The sequence below is a fragment of the Apodemus sylvaticus genome, chromosome 9 (assembly GCF_947179515.1).
Source record: "Apodemus sylvaticus chromosome 9, mApoSyl1.1, whole genome shotgun sequence".
Taxonomy (NCBI): Eukaryota; Metazoa; Chordata; class Mammalia; order Rodentia; family Muridae; genus Apodemus; species Apodemus sylvaticus.
In genome coordinates, this window is record NC_067480.1 from 30,380,328 (window position 1) to 30,407,651 (window position 27,324).

Genomic DNA, 27,324 nt, shown 5'->3' on the forward strand with positions numbered 1-27,324 from the left:
GGCAAAACCAGAACAGGGAAGTGGGAAGGGGTGGATGGGAGAACAGGGGGAGGAAAGAGGGCTTATGGGACTTTCAGGGAGTGGGGGGCCAGAAAAGGGGAAATCATTTGAAATGTAAATAAAAAATATATCGAATAAAACTTTTTCCTTTCAATTATAATCAAAATGTATGACATATAGTTATGGTATATGAAATATATCTCAATTTCAGTCTATTCCCAAGATCTATTTGATTTCAGAGCATCTTAGCACCTCCCTGTTTTACGGTTTCCATTGCTGTGAAGAGACACTAGGACCACAGTAGCTCTCACAAAGGAAAGCATTTAATTGGGGCTGGCTTACAGTTCAGAGGTTCAGTCCAGGGCTCCTTGTGGCAGGAAGCATGGCAGCATCCAGGCAGACACGGTGATGGAGAGGCAGCTGAGATTTGTAGGCAGCAGGAAGAGTATAGTGGCACTGAACCTAGTTTGAGTAAGGCCACACCTCCTAATAGTGTCACTCCTTATGGAGCTATAGGGGTGGTGGTGTTCATTCAAACCACCACACACCAGAATGGTGATACAGTGGACTGCACCTTCTTCCGTCTTCAAAAGTTTTCTTCCAAGTTCTGTATCAAGTTAATTTTCATGCCAGCCCCCCAGTCACCTGTAATTCAGTGTACTTCTCAAATGTACCACTGCAGGCCTAGTCACTTCCATACACCTACTCCTTTGAGGCCTAGAAAATATTCTCACATTTACCTTTCTGGGCCCCAAAAATTCCTTCCCAAAGATCTGTTTCATGTTTGCCTTCAGTCTTTCTAGCAGTGTTTGGAGGCAACACAGTCTTTGCCTTCACTTATCTGAACACTCATTTGTGTTCCTAAACGGTGTTTCTAGGAGACAGAGAACGCTGCTTATTGGACAGTTTTCCCTCTCCATAATTTACAAGCTCTGGCTCCAGGATGCTGCGGGACGGTGCTTCTGGAATCAGAGATGAGGCTTTGCATTAGCGCCTTTACTTTCTCCTGATCCTTTCAGGATTCTTTTCCATTCACTTGGTTTACAGCATGACTGGGAGGTGCTCGGGAGCCTCTAAATTACAGAATCAAGATACTGAAATGTTTCAAAAGTCAGCACAGCCTTCAGGCTTCTTGCCTCATTGAGTTCTTTCTTAAAGCCTGTCATATCTCAAAATTGTAGGTCAGGCTATCTTCACTCTCACTGACATGGCCTCTGGAAGCCTGTCTTCAACCAGTTCAGCCTGGCCTCATAGTTGTGCCCACAGCCTTCCCTTCCCTCCAAGCCCTACATTTCTGCTCTAACCTGACCTCCACACGTGCGCTGCTCTTGACTTTGAACTAAATCATTCTTCCTTGACTTCAGGTCTCAGCTGGATATTTCTTTTTATAGACGTCATTTGCCAGTGCTCTACTTTGGTTTAGTGCCGCCTCCACCTGTCCCCTCCTCCCCCCCCCCCCCCCGTCTTTTATCTCCATCCCTCACTGCACTATATCTTGGCCAGGATAAAAACAACTACGTCTGTTTTTGGAGGAGGGGGTTGTTTTGCAAAAAAGAAATACTCAATGAAGATACCAAATTCCATCAACAAACATTCCATATCCAGAAGTTTGGTAAAACTAAGCAGAGAAAAAGACATTTCTGTTGCAAGCAGATACAGAAAGAGGAGCATCTTTCAATCTCCTAGTTATCTTGTTATGACACAATTGAAGAGGCCATCCCAAATGGTACACAAATTCATGTCTTTATTTTAAAAAATTATTTCAACAATAGTTTACAATGAACAAGAAATCAGCTGGACTTAGTTATAGAGCATTGCCTAGTATGTGCAACACTGAGGGTTCAATCCTCAGCATCTCCAAGAGAGAAAAGAAACAATTATCAAAATCAGTATCTAGACCTAAAACTACTTCCTGAACTAAGACTGAGCCTCAAAGACCTTAGCATGTTACGTTTTTCAAACCCAGCCTGCAGAAGCCAGCCTGACCACTGACTGCCCTGGGAACCTCCCTCACGCCTCCCCTCCACACACAGGTGCTTTCAAGTCAGTCACTAGGTAAGTGTTCCTCATGAAAAACAAACTTTTCTAGGAAGCAAGTTCTATGCATAACTAATACTAAATGCATATTATTTTTGTTAAGTCAAAGTCAAAAATTTACGAGTTGTTCCCCAAACATTTTCCAAAGCAAAAGCTAATTCTGAAGACTCTCGTGAAAAAATAGACTTGCACTTTCTTTCATAAATATAAGGTTCATTCCAAGCTAATGTGAATGAGGAGATGCATAATACTGACAAACTGTAAAAGTCTTCAAGCCATTCTTTTAGAAACTTGAGGGGTCGCAGGTAGGGGTGACAGAACGAGTAAGGTATAAAATAAGACATGAGATTCCATAGTCTCTCAGTGAAAGCACTGAATGCCCTCACAATCTAATTTAAATGCTGACACTTTACAATTATTTGAAAGACCTGAAATTTTTTCAGGTGGAAATAAAATACCATATATAAATAGCTGGTGAGCCTCAAAATAGAATTATCTGTTTTGCTGAAAGTTCCCTATCAGGCAAAATGAAGAATTTTCATAACCATACACATATATGTATATATGTGTATACATATGTATATGAATATGTGTGCGTATGTGTATGCATATATATACAAAAATGTTCCTACAAAGGACATCCACTCCTGGATCCTGATGCCATTCATACAACAGGATAGTGCTGCGTGTGGCAAAATAGAAAGGCGCCCAAGTTAAAACCAAGGAGAAGGTTGCTAAGTCTGCATTTTAAAAAGGCAGAACCATGAAAGGCATACACAGATATGTAGACAGACAAAACAGACAGCATTCCTGAAAACTACAAATGCAAGGAACAGTAAGTAGTCCCCTCAAGTGAGAAAATCAAGTTGCAGAGGGAGACAGTCTGTGTTTACCTTATACCCTGTGTACACTGCCCAACGGTAAAAACCCTAAGCATGTCATTTACAACAGATAAAGACGTCTAAGTCTCTAAAACTCTGGTTCTATTCACACATTCTAGGAACACTATGGAACATTAGCTTACAACCTTTGTTGCCTCAAGTGTTATAACCACAAGGCTACTAAGATTGTGACTCAGACAACAAGTGGTCAAGACTCTAGAGAACAAACCAATTTAAAAAATTAATCCAATGGGCATGTCTATTAGTAATTAAAATGTTCTATCTAGGATTTTTTTCTTTTGATAAAATTCTGTATCAAAACATTCTGTTTTCCTTAGCCTCCACAGATCTAGGTACTGGACAAGTACAGATTTCAAAACAATGGATTCTAACGATTCTAACTATAGGCATAAAACATGCAGAATGGATAGGATATTAGATATACCTTCCTGGCAGAATTCTTCACTGGAAAGACTAATCCAAAATCCTAAAATGGAAGAAAAGGTGCCAGAGGAAAGCCCTGTCCACCTGTCATCCCTGCCCAGGATCTTCTCATTGAAAGGCTAGGGAAGCAGGGCAGTGAGATAGATGTGGAGACAAGGAGCCCTTTGCGAGTCCATGCTCTGCTCCTCTGGGACACTGGCACATCCGCAGACAGCAGATGTCAGCCCTGTAACAGGAAAGACCATCGTCTGCTCCAGTCCTTCCCAGCACTTGGACATTTCCAAATTATGGTGTACTTTCAGATATAAACTAGTATCTAGATGCTTATAGAATGCATCACTAAAAATATAAACGAAGGGTTTTCAAAGCCTGGATCTCATCATGAAAGGGGCGGTGAACCTGGCGAGGGACGGGCTCCACTCGGGCTGCTTTCAACAGCATCTCACAAGCCCAGACCACCAGTAAAACCAAGCCTGCTGCTGCAAGGCAGGTTCCCTCATCTTTTCTTCACAGACGCTGTGACTCACCCAGCAGCACAGTCCTGGTTACACTCATATCTTCATTTGTTCAAACTCAACCATACAAAAGCAAAGTAATAACATTGCTTTAAAATACACAAAGTGCAAATAACTGATAAATTCAGTACAATAAGCTAATTTATACAAACTTTTAATTACCTTTAAAAAAGCACATTTTGAAACTGTAGGGGGAACAGACTACATAAATAAAGGTAAGCTGTCCCATACAATGAGCCACTGCCAACCTGAGGTGCCAAGCTGTTCCATCTCACCCCACTACTCTACAGGTTACCAAGACTCTCAGTGGGCTGGGTGGGTGTGCTGGCAGAGGCAGACGATTTCTGTGAGTTTGAGGCTGGAGTCCCAGGACAGCCAGGGCTATGTAGAGATCGTGCCATTTTAAAAAAGCAAACAAAGCAAGACTCTACAGAGCAAACAGTACTTATCTGATCAAGGTATAAAAGAATTCATGGTAAATGATTTAAGTATTTCTGAGAATATAGGAAGTAACTTGGTAAAGAGACAAGGTCTACTAACACCTAAATATGAAAGCACAATTTAATCCAACAGTACTTTCTCCCAAGAATACAAACTGTTACTAGCTTACCTGTTCTATGCCTTGTAGATTCCAATACATAGTAGTAGATAAAAACCACTTAGGGTGTAAAAAACACCACACCCACACCATCACCATTAGTACTTTAAAATATTTAACAGTGATTTCAACTGGAATTTCACCAAAAGAAACAATCCCTTAAGTTCAGAAGAAGCAAGATTTCCCCATCAGAGGTAAACAGATCATCAGGAACACACAAACTTAAAGTGCTGTGTTCTCAAAATGTTATCTAGGGATCCTGAATACCTGCACCAGATCTAGCTGCTTTTCTGCTAATTCTAAGTCAGTTTGTGCCTTTTTCAGTATCTGGATTTCACAGGTGCACAGTGCAGTCTCCAGTGCCTCCCTGCTATGTTACATGAAGCGTCTGAATGCCAAAGTATGACTGTCTTCAGCTTCTACTAAGCCTGACATCGAAAACGTGGGCAAGACATAAACAGTGTTTGTTGTCATTTTAGAAAAGTTATTTTACATCAAATATCTATGTTATCAAGTAATAGGACTATTACAGTCATACTTAAAAGGTATGTTTTAGAAATCCTTCTGTACTTATTTCTAATATACTAACCTATGAAAGAGTCAAGTTTAGTAAACAGAAGCTCTTGGTGGGATGGATCATCGACAGTTATAAAAACTATGACTGTAAAACAGCATGTCTCATAAATGCTGGCAATGGCTGTAAGCAGCCAGTCACTTTCTCGACTCTGCAACTGACAGAAGAGTTACCAAGTACAATGGGTATTTAAACTTATAGAAAAAATGATTTTATGGAAGATGACAACCTAACCTCTATTTCTTTAAAAAAAAAAAAAAAGTCTAAAACATTCCTTAAGTCATAAAAACAAGATCAAGATGTTTTTAAATTTCTCAACACAGAACTCCATTTCTGACCAGACAGAGCTGGAAGGTGGTGTGAGCAATGAGCCCGCAGTGTCCCTCAGCCACTCAGCCTCCACTCCGAGCACTAACCTTTCAATGTTCAACATGGTGCCGAAAACTAGAAGGAAACCAAAACTTAAGCCTAAAAGAAGGGGATTTTTAAAAGACAAAAAAGCATGTGAAAATCCACTTTAACCCTGGAACTGTTCTGAACCTAAGTACTTGTATTTTTATTATAGGCACTCACTGAAAGTCAAAACAATCCCCAGACCCCCATCTTATTATACATCTCAAGATCTACTAGAAAAAATAGTCTTTAAAGTTATTTTGATAACAACTGTTTAATTTACTTAACAGACAGAAAGTCTGCTGGGTTATTTGAGTGATGGCCTATAATTATATAATTTAACTTGTACATATGAATTGATTTGAATCTAACACAATCTCAAACAAAAGTTTAAAGTCTTCCCTCCATGGAAACAGATGAGATTCCCAAATGTACAAAGAGTTCAAGACTATGCCCAAAATGCAGGTGAGCTTCAGCAACGCTAACCAGATTCTCAGTGGCAGGTTGTTCAGAGAGGACTAAGACTCAGGCACATAACTTGTCAAGTACATAGAAAGGACAACTTCATGGTAAGGAGGGTACACGACTACAGTGCTTCAAGTAAACACTGAGACTTTAGAGTCTCAGTGCATGATAGCCATCACTGCAAAAATGCATCCAATAAAAATAAAATGTGTGAGAAAAGTGATGCTTATATTGTTTAAAACCAATCCTTTAACATTTTTTAAGTTACCATCTTCTAATAGGCATGGCATGCTGTGTATGCAATTCCAGCTTTTTTGACGGCGTGGAGTCACAACCTCTTGCCTGGTCTGGCTGTCCCCATGGGGCCTTTGGCATACATGCTTTGACCCTTGTTCGGGACCCTTCCTTTCATCAACACTAATATGCTATGAACCAATAAATCAAATTACCAAACTATTAAACACTCACATTCAGAGAAACGCATATGCTCTACATACAAAATGCATAACTTAGGGGTATAGTTCAAAGATTTTTTTTAATCATTTCAATTCTTAGTTGTATTTGGTTTTGATGAAAGGGCCAGATTATCCTGGGATGAATGAGGCATTACTACATATAAATATTTTAACAGTTCATTTGAATATTAACAAAAAGATAAACTAAAATTAGTATTGCTACCTTTTTACACAAGTATCACTTAAAGGTAACATTGGGTTCCTTTTTCTTTATCCCCAAACAAACACAAACAAATGCTTGATAGATAGTATCAGTCTGTCCAGAAAATGAGGGGAAAAACCTCAGGTGCAATCATGTCACAGTCAATGCATGTCTGCTTCCAATACATTCAAAGACAATGAAAACAGAGAGAAAAAATAGTTAAAGTAGGCCTTTTGCAGTCTGAGAATTCAAGATCTTTAAAAAATATTTGTAAATACACATACATGCAAATTCTCCATATTTACAAATTTCACAAAATTAAGAAGTTGCAGAGAAATTAGAAGTAGCATGGTGAATCTGACAAGCTACATTTAAATGCTTTTCCACTGTCACATTCCTGAATACAGCAGTCCTAGTAGTTTTAATAAATTTTCTACATGGCCTTTTTAAAAAAGTTAGTCACTAGAAGTCTTTATGAGTTCAAGATGTTCTCAACTCACTACTCATTATTTAAGGCCACTTTGGTAAAGGCATTGCAGCAAGAACACAAAAACAATAGCATATTTTCTAATATTTATTTTGTTCACCTGCAAACTGTAGCAAAACATGATCAGCTTAATTCCGCAGACAGGTGTCCTCCACATCTTTAAAGAACTTAGCCATGTATGAATAGAAGAGCTCTTTAGAAGGAAAAATCCAAGAATGAATAAAACCTTCCAATTTGAATTTTCCAGAAGCAATGCTTCAAATGATTTTAATCATTCATTCCAAACTATATGACAGCACCTTAAAAAGTGGCTGATCTATTTCCCCAGTAACATTTCTCACATAACAATGTGTTAAAGTTACAAATACTGATATGCACAAATAGCTAATTTCTAAGAAAAGTATGTACAGTACTGCAGCATAATGAATGTAGGATCTGCAATAACTTAACATTAGCCAATTTTTAACTCACATGATGCCGCTACCTTTTCCTGCCATTTCACAAGTGAAAGGTTGTTGCTGAGCCCTCTGTTTTGCACGTATTACCTGGTGTTTAATACACAATGCAGGCAGTTTAAAGACTTCTCTCATGTTTAAAGCTAAGATCAGTGAAACAAGACAACAGTGCAAGAGGCGAAGAGATGTAATATGATCACATAAAAGTTCGTTCCAGTACAGTGTCTATATAAGGCTATAAGAAGGGATTGGTTGATGAGCTTCCTGCTGGAAATTGTCCTGTTGGTGCACCAGTCTGTCGGAAAGAAACAAAAGGACAAAATAAACAAATAGAAATGATGTCTGTTTGAGATGAGAGCATTGGACTGTACTTAATTCTAATGTCAACATTTTATTAAGAATTTGTTGTTGACAACATTTATTCACCATTGCTGTCAACAAACTACAAATCTACTTAACTACTTGTTACAGACTATATATGCCTTTCACATACACTCACGGTTTGAATACCACCTAAAGAGGAACCTAACACTTAAAGAAGAACTTGTAAGTTCAAATAAAAAATTTCATTCTTACATCTCCTTTTCCCTAAATCTAGCAGTTTCTCCTCAAGCATAATCTGACAAGAGTGCTTGCATTTCATAATGAAACAGCAAATCTGCTATTAGCACTGATTTGCAACTCCATCTAAAAGGTCTTATAAGGGCCTGCATACGCTACAGTATCACAAACTGTACAGGAACACATACGAACAGAACAGGAGGTTGTGTTCAGTCATATTACAGCCACTTTGGTTTCCCTAGTTTAAAAATAAGACACAATGTATTTTTTAAGGTTCTAAAATTCACTCACCATAAAAGGATTACTAGATACTCCAGCAGCTGCTACTTGACAGAAAGGTGTTACCACTGGTTTTGTTTGTCCAAATGTGGCGAAACCTGCACCTTGTTGTTTAAAAAAAAAAAAAGGAAAAAAGAAAAGAAAAAAATGAGATACTATCAATTATAAATTACACTGCCACCAAGAACCTATCTCAGTATTAGAAGTTTCATAAAAATTCTTAACAGATTGGGAAAAAAAAAACAAGATTAACACATTAGGTCTCATGTCTTCTTAGATATCAGAGACAAACTTCCTATGGCATGTATTTAAGAGCCTCAGAGTTCTGAAATAATCTAACTCTACCTTCACAGATTTAACTGATGACTGCATGATTATTTGGGACAATAAATGGATCCTACAACCCCACGTATTTTATGAAATAAAGTCATTTATGATGACTTTATACACTGTATTTCCTAACTACTGAATGCATGAGACCCATGAATCTATTTGAAGTGTATAGATTTCAAAGTTAAGCAAGTAAAAAATTAGGTAAAAAGAAAGGCTGATGGAATTTTCTAGCATGTTATAAATAAGCTGCAAGCACAACACTGTCGCCTATCTAGAGTATTAATCAAAATGCACATGCCCACCCTAAAAGCATACCAGCTCTTTGCCATGAAAAGCAAAAAAAAAAAAAAAAAAACCCAAAAACCTAATACTCTACAGGACTATAAAATATTCACATCAAGTCAAGAAACATGTGAGAACACACAAGATGGACTTGTGAGACAAAGACATGGGTGATTCTGAGAAGCATTTTAGTCACTGATGTCTCCTAGCATCAAGGACACTTATAAAACCACAATCTTCTTAAGCCCACACCACCAAAGGCTCTCTCTTCTAGTGTTAAGTAGTCAATACTTAGCACATAAGATGACTGCAATCTTAAGATAATCTTTGTCTCAATTACTTAGCATCACGCTATGTAAAGAGTACTGAAGTCATGCCACTGGCCAAATGTTGGCACTTACCATTCGGCTGTTGAGAAAAAGCTGTCTGCTGAGGGAAAGCTGCTTGGGCTGGGAAGGCAGGCTGCTGGAAACTGCCACTAAAGCTGGTGGGGAGACTGTACTGGGCAGGAGTGCCAAACCCTGCTGGCATACTCATAGAGGCAGTACCAAAGGTTGCCGCTGACAGAAGAAAGAAAAGGTAGGTCAGAGACACTGCGAACAGTCCATAGTGTGGAATACAAACACTCACCTTGAAACCGCTAAGGGCATTTGAAACCTCCAAATTCTGACAAAGTTTAGTACAGTTTAGCACTCTCTATGGTAACCTAGGAAGTTTTCTTCCGAAATGCAATGACCAGAGAGAAAAACTACTAAATCTGTCATTTGAAATCTCAAGAAAACTTCCATAAGCAACTACATAAAGTCAAACCACAGCCTGCTTTCAGAAGCCAGTCATACTGTCATGTGGACAGCATTATATACATCCTGGGTTTGAGGTTGTTTTCCTATATTCAATTAACAAAAGAAAAACAAGCAAACTTTAATTTCTTAGTGTCTACTATTGTGTAAGGTTCACTTTTCTAATTTTAGACCTCTTCAAAAGAACTCACTAAAAGTTACAGAATTTATAGGACAACTAGGATGAACACAGGCCATTCAAAACTATACTTGTATAACTACAGCCAAAGACAAAGAAAGAAAAATCAAAAGCATCAATACAAGTATAAGAATATATTAAGTTCCTATTAACTAATTACATGTGTATATACATATTTTATATGTATATACACATAAGAAACAAATAAATATATATATATACACACACCGACACACACACATTTCATAACTTCAAGAGAATGGAGGATATCTGGGACTACTGAGCTACAGAAGTTGGTTTAAATGCACAAAGATTGGAAAATAAGTGCAAAGACCATTTTTAGAAGAGATGAAAACTATCAGGCCCACAGGTCCCATGTTCAATGTTAGTTGATCCTCTTTGGCTTACTGTGCTTGATGGATAGCACATTAACCAGTAATCTATGTGGAAATCACCAATGTTTATGTGATATGCCTATGCCCCCAATTACATAAACAACCACATATATGAACAAATTCTCATCTTAGAGACATGCAATAGCAGAATGCTATGTTAGCTACTGGTAGGAAATACCTAAAAGAGCACCTTCCAAGGATATGATTGTTCTAGGAAGGGACTTAGTAAAATAAGGATACAGAGAAATACTGAAAAGCTTATCAATTTGTTGAATTTCCCAGTTTCAAATATTTTACCCAACTAATGATGGATTCAAGGTAAAGAAATTAAATATTAAAAAGATTCCATAAAATCTTTTAGCTAAAAACAAACAAACTGAAAAGTGTTACATAAAGTTACCCACAGTAATCCTAATGTTTGTGACAATGTGAATTTGTTCAAAGAATTAAACTATAGAAGGTTTTTGATTTTTTAATTTTTTTACTTTGGGGGGGGGGGGATGAGAAAGGAAAAGAAAGACCAGGCTATTGGGAAGCAAGTGAATGAAAGAAAGTCTGAGCACATTGCAAGGGAGACAGGGTTTCACTGCAGACAAAATGTACTAATGCAACTGACAAGTCACTGTTTAAGGCACTCAATGCAAAGCTCAGACAGTTAGGCAAACCAAACTCCAGATGAGATAAAGCAGGAAAATGAGTTGGTACATCAAAAAGGTATCACTTAAAGGTACTATGAATTTAAACATAAGAAAAATGATCAAAACAGCTATTAACATTCTACTGTGACCATGGAGGTAAGCAATGCTTTTCAATCTTAAAGCATAAATCACACATAGGATACTCATGTTACTTTAAATACAATGTGACCTTAATGCCACACATCCATGCCCACTCCATATTAAAACATGGAAATAACTTAATTCCACATGCAAGGATCCAGAACACTAGCAGAAGCTTCCACAAGCAGCTAGATATATTGCCACACAAATCTAGTTGTGGCCACCTACCAAAATGAGCGTGAGGAAACACTTGAGAATGCATTGCTCCAGAAAGGCCTTATGGGAAGCCATAAAGAGACCAAGGTCAATTAAGTCATATACAGCTACTGTTAAAGTAAAAGTTAACTGGTTTCATTAAAGATCTCTTGAGTTAGAACACGCTGTTGCCCACTGGGTGTCACAGGAATAAACAGTGGAAACACACCCCAAAATCAGAGTTCATGTTTCAATTACATTCATCACATTGTAATGTGTCACTTTTAACAGTTCAGAAAAATAAATGCCAAATGAAAAACCACTGATGAAATCCATTCTTAAAATTCCTTCCTAGTTCGTCACAGCAGCCCATACCTTTAATTCCAGACTGGGGAGGAGGAGGATTATCTGTGAATGAGGCCAGCCTTATCTATATAGCAAATTGCAGACTAATCAAGCCTGCTTAATGACCTTCTATCTCCAAACAAAAATAATCTTAGTTTTAGCATTTGAAAATACAACCATAACCCTAAAAAACAATATAATAAGAACCAGGCATGAGCAGACACATGGAATCCTGACAAAAGTTTAGATGTAGAAGCAGAAAGATCAGTAGCTCAAGGCCAGCCTCCGCTACAAAGTAAATTCAAGGCAGGTCTGTCTGTCTGTCTGTCTGTCTGCCTGCCTTTTTCTTTCTTGCGCGTGCACACACACACACACACACACACACACACACACACAGCAAGTGCAGCCTGACCAGTGAGCTCCCGGCCAATGAGCCTGTCTCAAAAGAGGTAGATGGTGTTCCTGAGGATGACAGCCAGCACTGTGCTGTCCACTCTTTATGAAGCACATGAGCATCCATGTATTCTCCCTCCCTCCCTCCCTCCCTCCCTCCCTCCCTCCTCTCTCTCATTTTTTAAAGTTTAAGAGAAGAAAAAGTTGACAAGAAGAGTTCGGTGATGAAGTTTAGTCACTATATTTTACTCTCTTCTTAGGATCCAGAGGCTTCAACCAACTACTCTTGCCTCAGTACTGCTTGTGAAACTGCTTTCTCCGTACTTCCCCCTATGCCCTCTCACTACAGCAGAACTCATTCCGTTGAATAATGATTTCTAAACCCCCCAAAGCTGGCTATAGATTTTATATATAGTATTATAGTCTATGTAGAATCTTAGCTCTTAAAATACTTTCATATTGGGCAGGAGAGATGACTCAGCAGTTAAGAGCACTGACTATTCTTCCAGAGGTCCTGAGTTCAATTCCCAGAAGCCACATGGTGGCTGACAACCATCTGTAATGGAATCTGATGCTCTCTTCTGGTATGTGTGAATACTTACATAAAACAAACAAATCTTAAAAAACAAAAACTTTCTTATTTAAAAACAGAAAAAAGTAAAGAGGCGGTGAGGGATCCCCTAACTGCTGTACACAGAAGAACACAAACACACGCGTGACTTAAAGCCTCTGACCTCACAGCCTGGCTACCCAGAGAGCACTGCTCACACAGAGAGATAAGCACAGATTTAACTAGAGCTAAGTTAAATCTACTACCAGACAAGGTGCAATTTGAGCTTTTCTTCTTTTGGGTATCTCTACAAACTGAACAACTTTAGCACAGCAGCCACAGAGTAGGGGAAATGGCTCTCTTCCCCCACGATCCGAGTCCCAGTTCATGAGGGATTAGCAAGAAGCCGTTTACAGACCTAGCTGACTCACCAGCCCCTAAAACATCATTTTTTTATTAAATCTGATAGGAATTTCAAATACTTAAATTATGACTAAAGTATTTGTGTAAATGAAAAAAATACTTATTATTCAGACTTGTGATAACACAGTGTTTAATTCTTGTCTCTCTGTTTAAATACGTTCTCCCTGTAGTGTCTAGAGTGGCCTCCAACACCTGATCCTCCTCTGCCTCTCCCTCATGGTTGGGTTTATAGACAAAATACCACCATGGAAGCTCTATTATCATAATCCTTAGTCTTAAAAATAATAAAGACATCAGTCATAATTACTAATTCTTAATGATTTAGATATATAACAACAACGTACAGTTTTTGGGAGGGTGGGGGTTTTCGGCGTAGATTTCTCTGAGTAGCCATGGTTATCTTAGAACTCACTCTATAGACCAAGCTAGCCTCAAATTCGCAGAGACATTCCTGCCTCTGCCTCCTGAGTACTGGGGAGGTAAAGCATATGCCACCACAGCCCAGCCTATAATGACAGACTCTTGAAACTTCACATCAACACTTGCTTCAGTTGAAGTTTAAGCTCTCGTTCCAATATTACTCTGAAACACAGCAACAAAGCTTACAAAGTCTAGACTGACTGGACAGTCGGCCACACCACCTGTAACTGCTGGCATGCCATGCCAGGGAATGGCAGCAAGACAGAACTGGAAGAAATTCAATGAGAATAATGTGACTGGCTTGGGTATGAAACAAGTATAGAAAAAAAAAGGTGTGGTGGGGGGAGATAAACAGAAATAATGAAGTTATTGAAAGATAAAATATTCAAATACTGAACTCCAAAATAAGTGGGGATATAGTTTAGTTGGTATAATGCATACCTAGAATGTAGGAGGACACAAAGTTTCATCCTCAGCTCTTATTAGAAAGAGAAAGAGAAACAAAAAATAGAAACCCTAAAATAGAGGCACTAGAGATATTTAATTAGAATTATATATAATTGTATTTATATACAATAATAAAGTATTATTACAAATATCAAATAATAAAGAAATATAACACAGTTCATTCATCTGATATAATCTCATGGGGCTGTGAGGAAATATTCTGTTAATATTGAATGACTAATAACCATTCTGGCAGCGAGTCAATCAAACTACTCTTGTCAATCACATTCTTCTATCCATATTGAGCTTTCTCACCTGAAAAACCAACGTTTCTGTCAAGAGGGTTGAAACGTAATTTATCAGCTCCAGTATGTTGATTCCTAAATTTTATACATTTTCAGTAGCATTTGTCCTATTTTGTTTTATAGACAAGGTCTTTCCATGTGACTCAGGCTGGCCTCATACTCTTTATCCTCCTGCCTCAGTCTTCCAAGTGCTGGGATGAGAGGCACCCAGCAGCACAGCACACCCAGCTGCTGAGTGTATGTTTCTGAATAGAGCCCCTTGCCCTTCCTCTTACACTACTGAGGGTAAGAAGGAGGGCTCGCATTTTAGGTCTTTACGGTAAGCTCCTTTCCCCAGAGGTTATAACTCCTCATTCTGTCTTTTCTTCTTACCTGTTGCTCCTCTGGCATTGGTCTGAAATGGATTTGTAGACGATGCCGCAGAAGGACCAGTAGCAGCAACAAATGGATTCGTAGAAGGCGTAGCTTTTAAAGAAGTATAAAACATGCTATAAAATCCTAATATTTTATACTCAAGATTTTTAAAAAATTTTCTTCAATATATTTTAAGACAGAAATGTGAACCTTTTGATAACAAAACATTGCTCTCTTCCTGCCTTCCAGCACCCCTAAAAAGAACGTCATACGACATATTCAGCTTCTGTATAAAAAAGCACATACCCCCAAACGGTGCAGGCCCACTTGAAGCAGGTTGTGTCTGAGCAGAGGCACCCACAGGCACTGTTCCAAAGACACTGCTGGAGAGAACACCAAGTCAGTATTTCCCAGAGACAAGGCAGTCTACCTACAGTGCTCAAAGCATATACAAGCACATAAAAACAACCGTGCCACACACATCACTGTAGTTCTCACCACAGATAAGCCAGATGAGTTCATATTCTGAAAAATTATTGAAATTCCAGTAACAAAGTATTTATATATGCTATCTTCAGTAATCAGTAGTTTATAGAAATTTCATTTAAAAATGTTATCTAAGATTGAATTCCATTATCTGACAGCATAAACATTTTTAATAACTGCATTTCAAAGCAAAGACAACTTGTTTTATATTTGTACTAATCCACATACTGGCTAAGCAGAAAAGAAATGTATATATTAGCATCTGTTTGACATGTAGAAAGAACATGTAGCTTTATATACACACTGAACAACACGAGTACTTCATTTTCTTTGACATGACACCAAAATGCAGTTTGCTAAAGCTAACTGAAATAGGGAAACTGAAACCTACTGATGAACTTTTCCCACTCCACAAAGCCAAAGTTTTAATGACTTTCAATGACTGAACAATTTCCTATCATGGTGGCTATTTAACAAAATGAAAATACTTATTCAATGAGCTGTCTCAATCTTCCAAATGTTGGCATATTTTCATATGCAAAATTTTAAATTCATTTTCATTTATACTATTAATCATTTCATTGAAGTATTGGAAAGTTATCATTATGGTAGGAAAGCTATCATTTATGGTAGAATATACAAATTGCCCAAAATTCTAACATTTGCTTGAAAGCATCAATTACAAGATGTGTTTCTTTTTTGAGACAAAGTTTCATATAGCACAGGCTAGCCTGGAATCTGTTACACAGGGTGTTCTTGAATTTCCAATCTTTCTGCTTCTACTTCCAGGTGCTGCTAATACCCCATTTATGTGCTGGGATTAGATCCAGAGCTTGGTGCATGCTTGGTAAGCACTATCGCCTGAGCTCTGCCTGCCTCAGAAGATGCAGTTTTTACAGTTCAAATCCAAACCACCACAAAATAAGGAGCTGCTCTGACCCAAAACTCAACAACCATAAATTTCTTTCAAACTGACCATATATTTAACAATGCACTCAATCTACTTGATACATGCATAACATTAACATGCAGAAAATGTTTAATAGACAACATTTAATAAAGTTGAAAACAGTTGTAATTTTCACCAAGAATATTAGTTAGAAAAACTCATCAACCTGATTGTAAGGTAAAGAGGGAAATGGTAGCACGTGCAACTTGAGAGCATGAGTAAAATCCATGACTCAAACACTAGGAGTGGTAGTTTCAAGAGGAATGGCCCCCACAGACTACGTGGAACGTTCCAGACCCCTAGGGAGGGCCTATTAGGAGATGCGGCCTTGTTGGAGGAAGTGTATCACTGAAGAAACAGCCTTGAGGTCTATGCTCATGCTACACTTAGTGTGGCACAGTCTCTGCTGCATCCTACAGGACGAGATGTAGAACCCAACTCTTAGCTCTTTATCTGGAACCATGTCTGCCTGGATCCTGCCGAACTGAAACTCTAAGCCAACCACAATTAAATATTTTCCTTTATAAGAGTTGCCTTGGCCACAGTGTCTCTTCATAGCAGTGGAAACCCTAACTAACTAGTCCAGGCCACAAAAGAAGACCACATTTTTTAAAAATCAGAAATGAAACAGTGTTCATGAAGAAACACAATGTCTACTGTGATACAATCTGATGGTATTACTGTAATTTCTGCTCAAGATTCCAGCAAGGTTTTCCTGCCTTATTTTATTTTGTGTACCACAAATACAAATGTCAATCACTGAAAAATCAAATCAGTCCCCTCAGGATTATTATGAAAAAGAGGTCTGACTTCACAGACCCTGAAAGAGGCTTGTAAACCACTAATGTATCACCATACAATATCAATAATCCATTTATCACATGGAATTCATCTATGTTTCTAGGCCTTAAGGCCACTTTGTTACTATTAAGATATAACAAATATTTTCTTATTTGGCTTCAATTTGTCCCATCTCAAGTAGTTAGAATTTCTCTCTAGAAAAGGTGTCAGAGAAATAAAATAAATAATAGTAATAGAACAGATATAATCTACAGAAATGAAACAAAAGAAATAACTAGAATACTGTATACTCTTGATAAGTTTAAAAAGCCTGTTGAAAGTCTGATGCTTTTCCGGGTTCGGCAGTGCATGCCTGCAAGTACTGTGCACACAAACATAGGGCCATGAGATCACAACCAACCTTACTTAACACACAATGACCCTGTAAGCACTGTGCACACAGACAGGGCCGTGAGATCACAACCAACCTTACTTAACACACAGACAACGATGAGCTAGAGACCGGACAGCAGTATTGCTGTTTGGTGCAAACCGACTAAAAACTGTGCCCTGATATATGAAATCTGACTGCTAAACAAACTTTCTGCTGAGTATGATCCATAGGCATATAATTGCCCATCTAAAAATGTATGCTGTTTGAAGTACATTTATCATCTAAGAGGGAAAAGGGGTAAGATGTCTAAGATTTGATAAAACAACTGTGGCAGATACAAGAATTATATTTTAAATAGCAAATTACACTCAGTTTCCCTCAGACATAAAAACTACTCAATTATTTTTAAATTACAACCCCACAACAGTCATACACTTTAACTACATTATTCAGATGTGGAAAAAAAACAGAAAGAAACAGACAGGAGTGCTGACTGAGACAGGGAGGGTACCTGCTGGCATTACTGCTGGGTGTGTACGCATTACTGGAGGTGGCTGCAGAACTGAACACGCTGTCTAACTCTGCCAGGGCTGCATACTTGTCTGAAGATGCGCTTGAATGACTGGGAACTGAAACCACAGAACCAACAGGAGCTTTACCCGTGGTCCCAAAACCACTCCCTTGATCACCTCCTGGAGGCAAACAAACAAAAAAGTTACACCAAAACTTTAATATCATATTCTCAGTTTATCAATCATATTTGCCATGAACCACAGGTAAACCCAAAACTAACTGGACCTAAATTTTAAGTGGACAGGACTCAAAGAACTCTAAAATGGATGGTTTTATTCAAATTAACACAGAAGACTATATGATGGATGGACCTAAGGTACACCATCTATTAATAGTACCAGTCTCCCAGGGTTTAGGAAATTAAGGTGCTTCCTGAGCTAGGCACTGCTCTAAATGTCTTACATACAATAATTCACAAAATCTAAGTGCAATACTTCAATTATGACCCCTCCCAGTTTGCAGATGAGAAAAACAATGCCAAAGATCAGGGTGAGAATCAAGTGTAGAACATATTCCCATTGTTCTCCATTATATATACTGTTACAGGGAACTACTAAAAGCCAAAACTTACTACAAAATATATTACAAAAATAATGGGACAAATCCAAAATGTTGGTAAATAATAGTTCAAAACAAATACGATTAAAATTACAAAACAACATTTTAATTAGCTATGTGCATGAAAAATGTTGGCCCTCTGTAGCCACTGAACAGTAGAGCATGGGTTTTAAGACAAAAATACAATTATTTTCAATTACTTTCCTTTCAAAATTGTTTATAAATTTCTAGGTCTTTGGTTTCATAGTTGATATTTTGTGCAAAAATTCCAAGAACCTTTACTTAAAGCATTCAATGAACACATTATTTTCTATACAAGTGAGAAAAGCATTTTCTCCTCAGATTTTAACGTATGTAATTTAGACAAATTAGTATCCGTTTTGTTTACACATTGATACCTTGCCCAGCACTGAAGATATTGTCTAAATTAGCAAGTGCCGCATATTTGTCTGCTGTCTGTAAACCAGCTTTGTTTGTTGAAACTTTACTAACAGTTGATGCTGTCTGATGACTCTGGGATGTACTGAAGGTTCCAAAATCAGCACTGGAGGATTTGGGGAAGTTATCAAAATGAGCAAAATTAGCATTTACTGATCCAGCACTTCCACCTGTAACAGAATAAACAAAACATGAAATTTCTACGCTTCTCAATATTCGCTGGTAGATGCATTTGATCATTTCTGCCTGAGGTAGATATACATACATACATATATAATCATGCATACTCCTAAAAATCAGTGACTGCTAAATGACAAACATGACTTTTTAAGTAAAATATGAAACTTGACCTTCTAAGGCCCTGACAATATGTAAGACAGTATCTACCCTGGGATAAACACGAGAACGAAGGTCTGCAGTGTCATGAGAATTCCTCAGCAGACTCTGAGCAATGTGTAAGATTATATTGAGGATAAAGTTGTTGAAAATTTTTATTTCAGTCCTTGCCTTTTTTTTTTCACTGAAGAGCCATTACTTAACTCTGCAGCAATTCAATTTGTATTCAACAGACCTGATGCTCACAGTAAAACTAAGTCCCACCATGTAGCTCGAAGTACAGGATTAAAGTACCTGACGCTGACTGTTGCCTTTATAAAGCACAACTCACCTAGCTGTAGTAGGCAACTGGGCTACTAAATCTGTAAAATATGTTCTCTACCCAAGACTTCTGATGTCTTCACAAAAGACTACAGGCCATGCACCCCTCTTTCTCCATGCTTAGAATCCTACGTAAGTAGGAGTTCTTTTTCCCTAAACTGTCAAAACCATATTATACAAATTAAGGTGGCAGCAAAGTTCAAAGGTTTTTTTCCCCCCTAAGGCAAAAATGGATCATTAAAATACCTTTCATCAATCAATTCTTTGACAGTCCAAAAAAATATAAACTGATAAATCTTTTTCAAGAATTAAACTCTGGGTGTTTCAATGAAAAAAAATTGGGCATGGTGACACATGCTTATAATCTGACTTATTCAGAAGGCTGAGCAGGACAATTGCCAGTTCAACATCAACCTAGTCAAAAAATTAAGTCTCCATTTTAAAAATTAATTTCCAAAGAAAAATTAGCTAAAATTAACATAAATAGACATGTATGTTAAAAGATAGTGATCTGATATGAGTAGCTAGCAAATAGACTAAATATAAAATTTCTAAGATTTTTGTGAAAATTTTTATTTCCAATTATTAAGCCAAATAACTTTCATTGATAACTACTATATACCTTTAACTCTTGAGTTTAAAAGGAGAAGGGTAATCTTTAAAAAGGATGATGATCTATAACTAAAAAACATGAAATAATACAAAAAACATATAACTTAATAAAAAATGCCTACTGGACAACAGAACTTACTGTGGGTAGCCTGGAGAGGAAAAGCTGAAGTAAATTCACCAAAACTGCAGCTAGATGAAAGTACTCTAAATGCTGGACAGCCAGAAATTATGTAAATGATGAAGGTTAAGGAGGTAGGAGAAAATTGAAAGAAAAGCCTTTAAGACAACACATACAGAGTTAAAAGTTGAAAGAAAAATAATCAGCCACAAAGCTAAATAAGAGTTCAACGAATTTCTGAAAACAATACACTTTAACAGAAGAATTTTCAATGTTTGAAAACCAATTCCTGCACAGAACTATTTCTACATTTGATTAAGGTGGCCAGTAATAATTTATACCTGACTAAATAAATGTAACAATTTGCTGTTCCATAAAATAACATTTTTATTTCTCCAGAAGCCGTCAACTAGCTTCCTTTAGCCTAAGATACACCATGAGCCTTAGGCACGATGTTGCATGTACTTGTGGTGTTTCCCACCTCTTTGGGTGGAGTCTTGCAGGAGACCATGTGCAGGAAAAGGAGGACAGGAGATGACGCAGAGCAGACAAAGAGTTCAGAGAAACAGACTTCAGGTTTCCCCAGAGCGTTGCAAGATAGAGCTACTTTAGACATAGGTCATTAGAGAATTTAGTTTTTCAAAACTACATTAGGAGAATTTTGTTTTTTAAAGCAAACATTTAAGCGCAATGCTGGAGAAGCTCTACCTGTGGTTTGGGGCTGAAAAGGAGAGTGACTTGCTGTGGGGAAACCTCCAAAATTACTCGAACCACTAGACTGTCCAAATGCATCAAAGTTTGCAAAATCTGCATTTGCAGAATTCTGAGCTGTAAATGGCAAGGACAACATATGTTAATGAATATGAAAACTACAACTGAAAAGACATGACAAATGAATTTAAGAATTTTATGAAATGTCAATGCACTACAACTCACTTTAGAGAGAATTCATTTAAAACTCACATCTTAAATGCTACCAGTATTAGCCCAATTAGTAATATATACTAAAGAGTATCCAGAAGTCTCCCAAAGTGTTTTGTAAAGGGATAATCTATTCATAGTACCCTTGAATTGCTGCAGTTACAGCACTAAAGACTCTAGTAACAAAAGAAAGCTAATTCAGAGCCCTAAATGTATTCCTCTTAGTAAATAAAACTGTGGATGCAGACCACAAAATATTCATATTCTCTCTCTCTCTCCTCCTCCACCACCCCTCTCTCTCTCTCAGACAGAGTTCCTCTGTGTAGCCTTGACTGTCCTGGAACTTGTTCTGTAGACCAGGCTAGCCCTGCTTTTTAAGTTTGTAACTGTATTTATCAAGTGTCTCCTTGGCTGCTCTCCTCACTCTTTTGAGGCGGGCTACTCACTGGGCCTGTGCTCCTGTCTCTACCACTGGACACTGACTCCCACAGATCCCCAGTCTCTTCTGCCCCAGTGCTGATTTTCATGCACACCTCTGTCCTCAACTTGCATGTGTGGGCTGACTAAAGTGAGGTCATTATGCTTACACAGCAAGCACTTTATTCAACCACTTTCCCAGCCCAGCACCCCACTTTAAAATGACAATCAGCTTGGTGAACCTGAAGAGTAATTAAGTACCTAAAATAATGATACAAACACTTTGTTTTCTTTTTTTGTTTTGTTTTTGTTTTTAGTTTTAAGAAACAGGGTCTCAGCCGGGCGGTGGTGGCGCACGCCTATAATCCCAACACTCTGGGAGACAGAGGCAGGTGGATTTCTGAGTTCGAGGCCAGCCTGGTCTACAGAGTGAGTTCTAGGACAGCCAAGGCTATACAGAGAAACCCTGTCTCTAAAAAAGCCAAATCCAAAAATAAAAAAATAAAAAATAATTCAAAGGCAATTTGAAAATGGAAATAAAACCATAATCTGTAAGAAGCATAGAGCTAGAAAAATAGCTCAGTGGTTAGAGCGCTTGTTGCTCCCATGAAGACCCAGGTTCAGCTCCCAGCACCAACACTGTGGCTCATACTGTCTGTAACTCCTGTCTAGAGAATTTAACGCCTTTTTACAACCTCCACAGGTACTGTATACACAGTACACAGACATACATGTAGGCAAAATACTAGTACACTAAAAATAAATGTTATAAAGGAGGGGGGAAGGTGATAGGAATTAAGACCTTAATTCCTTGTCTGGTCAAAGAAGAACTTTGCTATATAGGCTACCTAAAGGAGAAGAGAAAATGTTCTCATTTGGGAAATTTTTGTAGCCTGACTAACACAGGAAAAAGAAAACTGCCATATACCTCAACTACTGAAACTTGCAAATTTCTAACCTTCCTTAGGATCTCAACATGCTGGCCTGGAACTTGCCATGTAGATAAGGTTGGCCTTAACTCAAGAGACACACTATTCTACCTTCCTTTATAAAATCATGTGAGAACAGAGACACAGCTCTGGGTTAAGAGCACTTGATACTCTTGCTGAGGATACAGGCTCAATTTTATTATGCACATGGTGATTTACAACTAATTATCGTTCCAGGTTCAGGGAACCCAGAACCCACCACCCTCTTCAGATATCAATAGGCATCAGACACACACGTGGCACACAATCATACATGCAACTGAAACACAAACACATAAAATAAAATAAATCTTAAAAGCTTTTAAAGTCTCTTAAGCCCTAAGTTATGAGCCCCCTGCTGCATTCTACTGACATATACCCACAAACCTGTCACTTACCTAGCAGTCCCAATCCCTGCCAAGAAAAATACAAACCTTCAAGTGATGGGAATCTCTAGATCCAACTACTAACTTATAAGCAATACAAGAGAAAGCTTTTAAAGGTTCTAACAGGGGGACAATTAACAAGTTCAGAATACTACAGAATTTGTAAAACAAATAATCTACTTTTTCTAACACATCAAAATGAAAAAGAGAAGGAACAACCTTTAGAAACCTAACCAATTTCAGTTGCAAAGGATATGTTTTTTGAAATAAAACCTGATTCCAATAAATCATATATACTGTGTGCGAGAGCAGTGTGTGTTTCTATCTATACATAATATACAATATATATAAATCTGAACACAATAAATCACAAATCTGAACTGGAATTAACATTCAAATACTAATAAACTATTGCCATTATTTAGAATGATTCTACCACTGACTGTGACATTTAACAATGAAAATTCTAGGGTCTAGAGCAATGACTCTAACTCAGCAAAGTAGATAGTCTGTAAACATAAGGACCTGAACTTAGAGCTCCTCCACACAAGCAAAAAAGCATCTGTATCCCCAGAGCTTGGGGTAGTAAGATAAGGAACCGGAGGCAAGATACCCAGAGCTGTTGGCTAGCCTGGCTAGCCAATTGGTTAACTACAAATTCAGTGAGACCCTGTGTTAAAAATAAGTAAGTAGAGAGATAGATAAGAAGTCAGCTGGTGCAGACTGTCCGAAAGGGTACTGTGCAGATGTGCAAGAACAGACAAAGAATACACTGGAGGAGGCACATAGACACAAAGTACTTATGTCTAAACTGTGTTTCAAACTCAGATGAGTGGAATGACAAAGAAAACAGTACTAGGTACATGAGATTCATACTTAAGTTACATTACACATTTGCATTTGGTCGTCATTGTCCATAATAAAAAGGTAGTTATCTATATACGTAGTAATGTCTTGCCTCAGGCCATGCCGTTGGGAAAGGCACCTATCACCAGGCCTGAAAACCTGAGTTTAATCCTCAGGGCACACATGGAAAAAGAATACTAACTCCTACAAGTTGTTTTCTTACCTCCACACATCCACCATGGAGTGTACGTACACACGTACACACATACACATACACACACACACCCACACACACACCATAAAGTGTAAAAAAAAAAATTTAAAAATGTAATTCTTCTCCTATTTTTTTTTCATGAAAAGAAGTCACATTCCATGTGTTATACATCATTTCTTTTGTGATTAAAAAGTAAAAAGTACCAGGGTACATTTTAATGAGTTCAAGACCTGTCTGGTCTACAGAGTGAGTTCCAGGTTAGCCAGGGCTACATAGAGAAAAACTGTCTCAAAAAAAAACAAAACAAAAACAAAACAAAAGATGCTATCTAAGATCTTCCCCCTAAAAATACTATGGGTATATATCTATATGCTACAATGTTCATGGATGATCAAAATTCCTCAGTGAACTACACTTACTGACACTTAAGTATAGCAAATGATTAATGTTTCCTGGTGTTTTACACATATCCTAGGCAATAGCTATCAGGAAAAGACATACCTGCATGACTGTTAAAATGTGCAAAGTTAGCAAAATTGGCTGTAGCTGTTGACTGAGGAGCTGGAGCAGCAAAGATGTCTGAGCCAAGATCACTCAAAAGGTCAAATTGCTTCTTCTCCTGTTGCTGCCCTTGAGAGCGACCTACAACTGGGGACTGCAAGCACAGTACTTATTCGTGGTGTTTCTAAAATACAAACTTATGTATTACAAAATTATGTGATTACTTATGTAATCATAAAGATTTTTCAGTCATATTTGCTATAAGTTTTATAAAAGCTCTCCAATTCATTGTACTAAAAATGCATTTATACACACGAAGATTACAGTATCCTGACTTTACTCCTCTCCTCACTTTTCCACTTTAAGCCTTATGGAAAGAGAAGAATTTCCTCAGAGGCTCTAGAATACACTATCAAAAGGGTAGGATTTGCTCTACATTACAACTTCAAAGCTATTCATTCAAATACAGTATAGCATAACAGTGTCACACTGAGAAACAGTCATAACATTCTAAGTAGAACAAAGTGAATATTGAGGATATAAATGGTTTCAGTGTTCACTGATGAGGTACACTGTTAAAACCATTGCATTTCAATGATAATAAGCACACATTTAACATAATCAGGTATGTTGCAAATCCTGCTATTTTCTGTTAAGGCATCACAGAAGATCTTTACAAAGTGATGTCAAAGCCAAAGACAATAAAAACATATGTTCCTACCACGTCGAACAATCTTTTAATGTATTTCACAGATCACAGACACAGTGTTACAGGCTCTCAACACTCGACCCTCCTGTCATCCTCAGGAGTTACCAACCCTCACCTGACTAGGTGTGCCCTTATTTAAGTGCAATGCAGGTGCAGAATCTCCCAATAGAGATTTTAGGGGCTTGACCTCCGGGGTGCTGCTTGTGCTGCTGGCAGAAGACCCTGAAATAGATGCATGAACCGATGCCACCACTTTGGCTTGCTCTGGCGGAACATACCTGCAATGTGAAAATCAAAACAGACTGCTAAGAAAAATTTGAGGAATCCATATTTTTTTCTTGGTTTGCCATACATGGTTTTGCTCTGTAGCCCTGGCTGTCCTGGAACTTGCTCTGTAGACCAAGCTGGCCTTGAACTCAGAGATCTGCCTATCCCTGCCTCCCAAGTTCTGGGATTAAAGGTGTGCATCACCTTTGCATGGCTAAGGAATCCATATTTAAATTATTAAATCTAAATTTTATACAGCACTCTTACAACACTAGTATTACTGGAAAAGGTAGAACTTAAAACTGACAGTTTAAGGCTATTAACTGCCCAAAATTATTTAAAGAAAAATGTGCATTGGTCATAAAATTTGTTTCAATTATTTACTCATGGCCTTCCTGAGACAATACACCATAACACCTGCTGCTGGAAGAAATCACAACAAACAATACTGTAATTTTTAAAGTGAGGAACTCTTAATATCATAAATATCTAAAGATAAATCAGTGAGGAAACACTTATAATGGCCTAAAATATATAAACTATTAAAAATAAGAACTCCACTAGGCAGTAGAGGTGCACACCTTTAGTCCCAGCACTTGGGAGGCAGAGGCAGGTGGATTTCTGAGTTCAAGGCCAGTCTGGCCTACAGAGTAAGTTTCAGGACAGCCAGGGCTACACAGAGAAACCCTATCTCGAAGGAAGGACGGAAGGAAGGACGGAAGGAAGGAAGGAAGGAAGGAAGGAAGGAAGGAAGGAAGGAAGGAAGGAAGGAAGGGAGGGAGGGAGGGAGGGAGGGAGGGAGGGAGGGGGAGAGAGAGAAAGAAAGAAAGAAAGAAAGAAAGAAAGAAAGAAAGAAAGAAAGAAAGAAAGAAAGAAAGAAAGAAAGAAAGAAAGAAAGAACAACTCCACTTGAAAATGGACAAAAGAAACAAGTCATAAAGAAAACTTAAGGCAAATAAAATATAAATGTACTATACACCTCTGGTCCATATGAACTGAATTTTTAGTTGCTATCTAATGACAATCACATACAGGTATGCTCTATATTCAGAAGAATTACTCCTAGAAACGTATCCTTAGCAAGTAACTAGATAAGTATACACAGATACACATTATGTTACCCCTGCAATCTTAATGTTTAAAAACTGGGGAACAGGGCTGGAGCAGTGGCTCAGTGGTTAAGAGCACTGAATGCTCTCCCAGGGGTCCTTAGTTTAAATCCCAGCACCCACTCAGTGGCTCACAACCATCCATAAAGAGATGTGACACCCTCTTCTGGTGTCTGAAGACAGCTATAGTGTACTTAGAGATATAATAATAAATAAATCCTTACAAAAAAAACCTGGGGAACAAAGTTAACAAATACCTGTCAATAGAAAACTACATACATTATTCTAAAATGTATATAATTCTACATAGCCCCTAAGTTTCTTTGGCTTGTACAGATGCCCATGTGACTCAACAAGTCTTTCAGGTCTAAGCGGTCACATACAAAAGACACAGGAGAGGGAATAAAGGAAGGAGAAAAGACTGCAGGAATATAATGCCCAAATATCAGCAGTGTTCGTGTCAGGGAAGGGACTGTTGGAACCTTCTGTTCTCTATGACTTTAAGTGTATTCCTACCCTCATCCTCACTCACCATTATTGAGTGGGGAGGGGATAAAGGATTAAGGTAGTTAAAAACACTTATTTCAGAGACAGTGTTCCAACCCCAGCTCCACCACTCAACAACTATGAAACATTGAGCAAATCATTTCATCTCCATGCTTCGGATTTTTTTCTGCCTATTAAGTTACTGTGGGATATAAACAAATTCACGTTTGTAGTGTGGTTAGAATTAACTGCCAATGTGTTAGCTATTAACTAACCATGTAATATTCACAAACAATACAACTACCTGACTACGAGAACACAGGAATGACGAGATCTGAGAATCAAACACTTAATGTTCTCCAATACTCTGTCATTACACTAACAACATGA

The 27,324-nt window shown here is 38.0% G+C and overlaps 1 protein-coding gene across 3 annotated transcripts in view; it reads right to left on the reverse strand.

Moving 5' to 3' along the window:
* Nucleotides 1–1,722: 1,722 nt before the first annotated feature.
* Nucleotides 1,723–27,324, reverse strand: part of Agfg1 (ArfGAP with FG repeats 1) — a 60,225-nt gene continuing 34,623 nt past the window's right edge. The window contains exons 4-13 of one of the 3 annotated variants that reach the window (XM_052191937.1): nucleotides 25,188–25,350; nucleotides 24,364–24,517; nucleotides 20,819–20,938; nucleotides 18,684–18,893; nucleotides 17,666–17,783; nucleotides 14,852–14,928; nucleotides 14,564–14,656; nucleotides 9,363–9,521; nucleotides 8,359–8,450; nucleotides 1,723–7,801 (exon numbers count right to left, since the gene is read on the reverse strand). In XM_052191937.1, coding sequence (XP_052047897.1) covers nucleotides 7,742–7,801; nucleotides 8,359–8,450; nucleotides 9,363–9,521; nucleotides 14,564–14,656; nucleotides 14,852–14,928; nucleotides 17,666–17,783; nucleotides 18,684–18,893; nucleotides 20,819–20,938; nucleotides 24,364–24,517; nucleotides 25,188–25,350 — 1,246 coding nt within the window. In that variant the 3' untranslated portion in view covers nucleotides 1,723–7,741. Of the gene's footprint in view, nucleotides 7,802–8,358; nucleotides 8,451–9,362; nucleotides 9,522–14,563; nucleotides 14,657–14,851; nucleotides 14,929–17,665; nucleotides 17,847–18,683; nucleotides 18,894–20,818; nucleotides 20,939–24,363; nucleotides 24,518–25,187; nucleotides 25,351–27,324 lie in introns of all 3 variants that reach the window. The other 2 variants (XM_052191936.1, XM_052191935.1) reach the window with 2 other exon arrangements.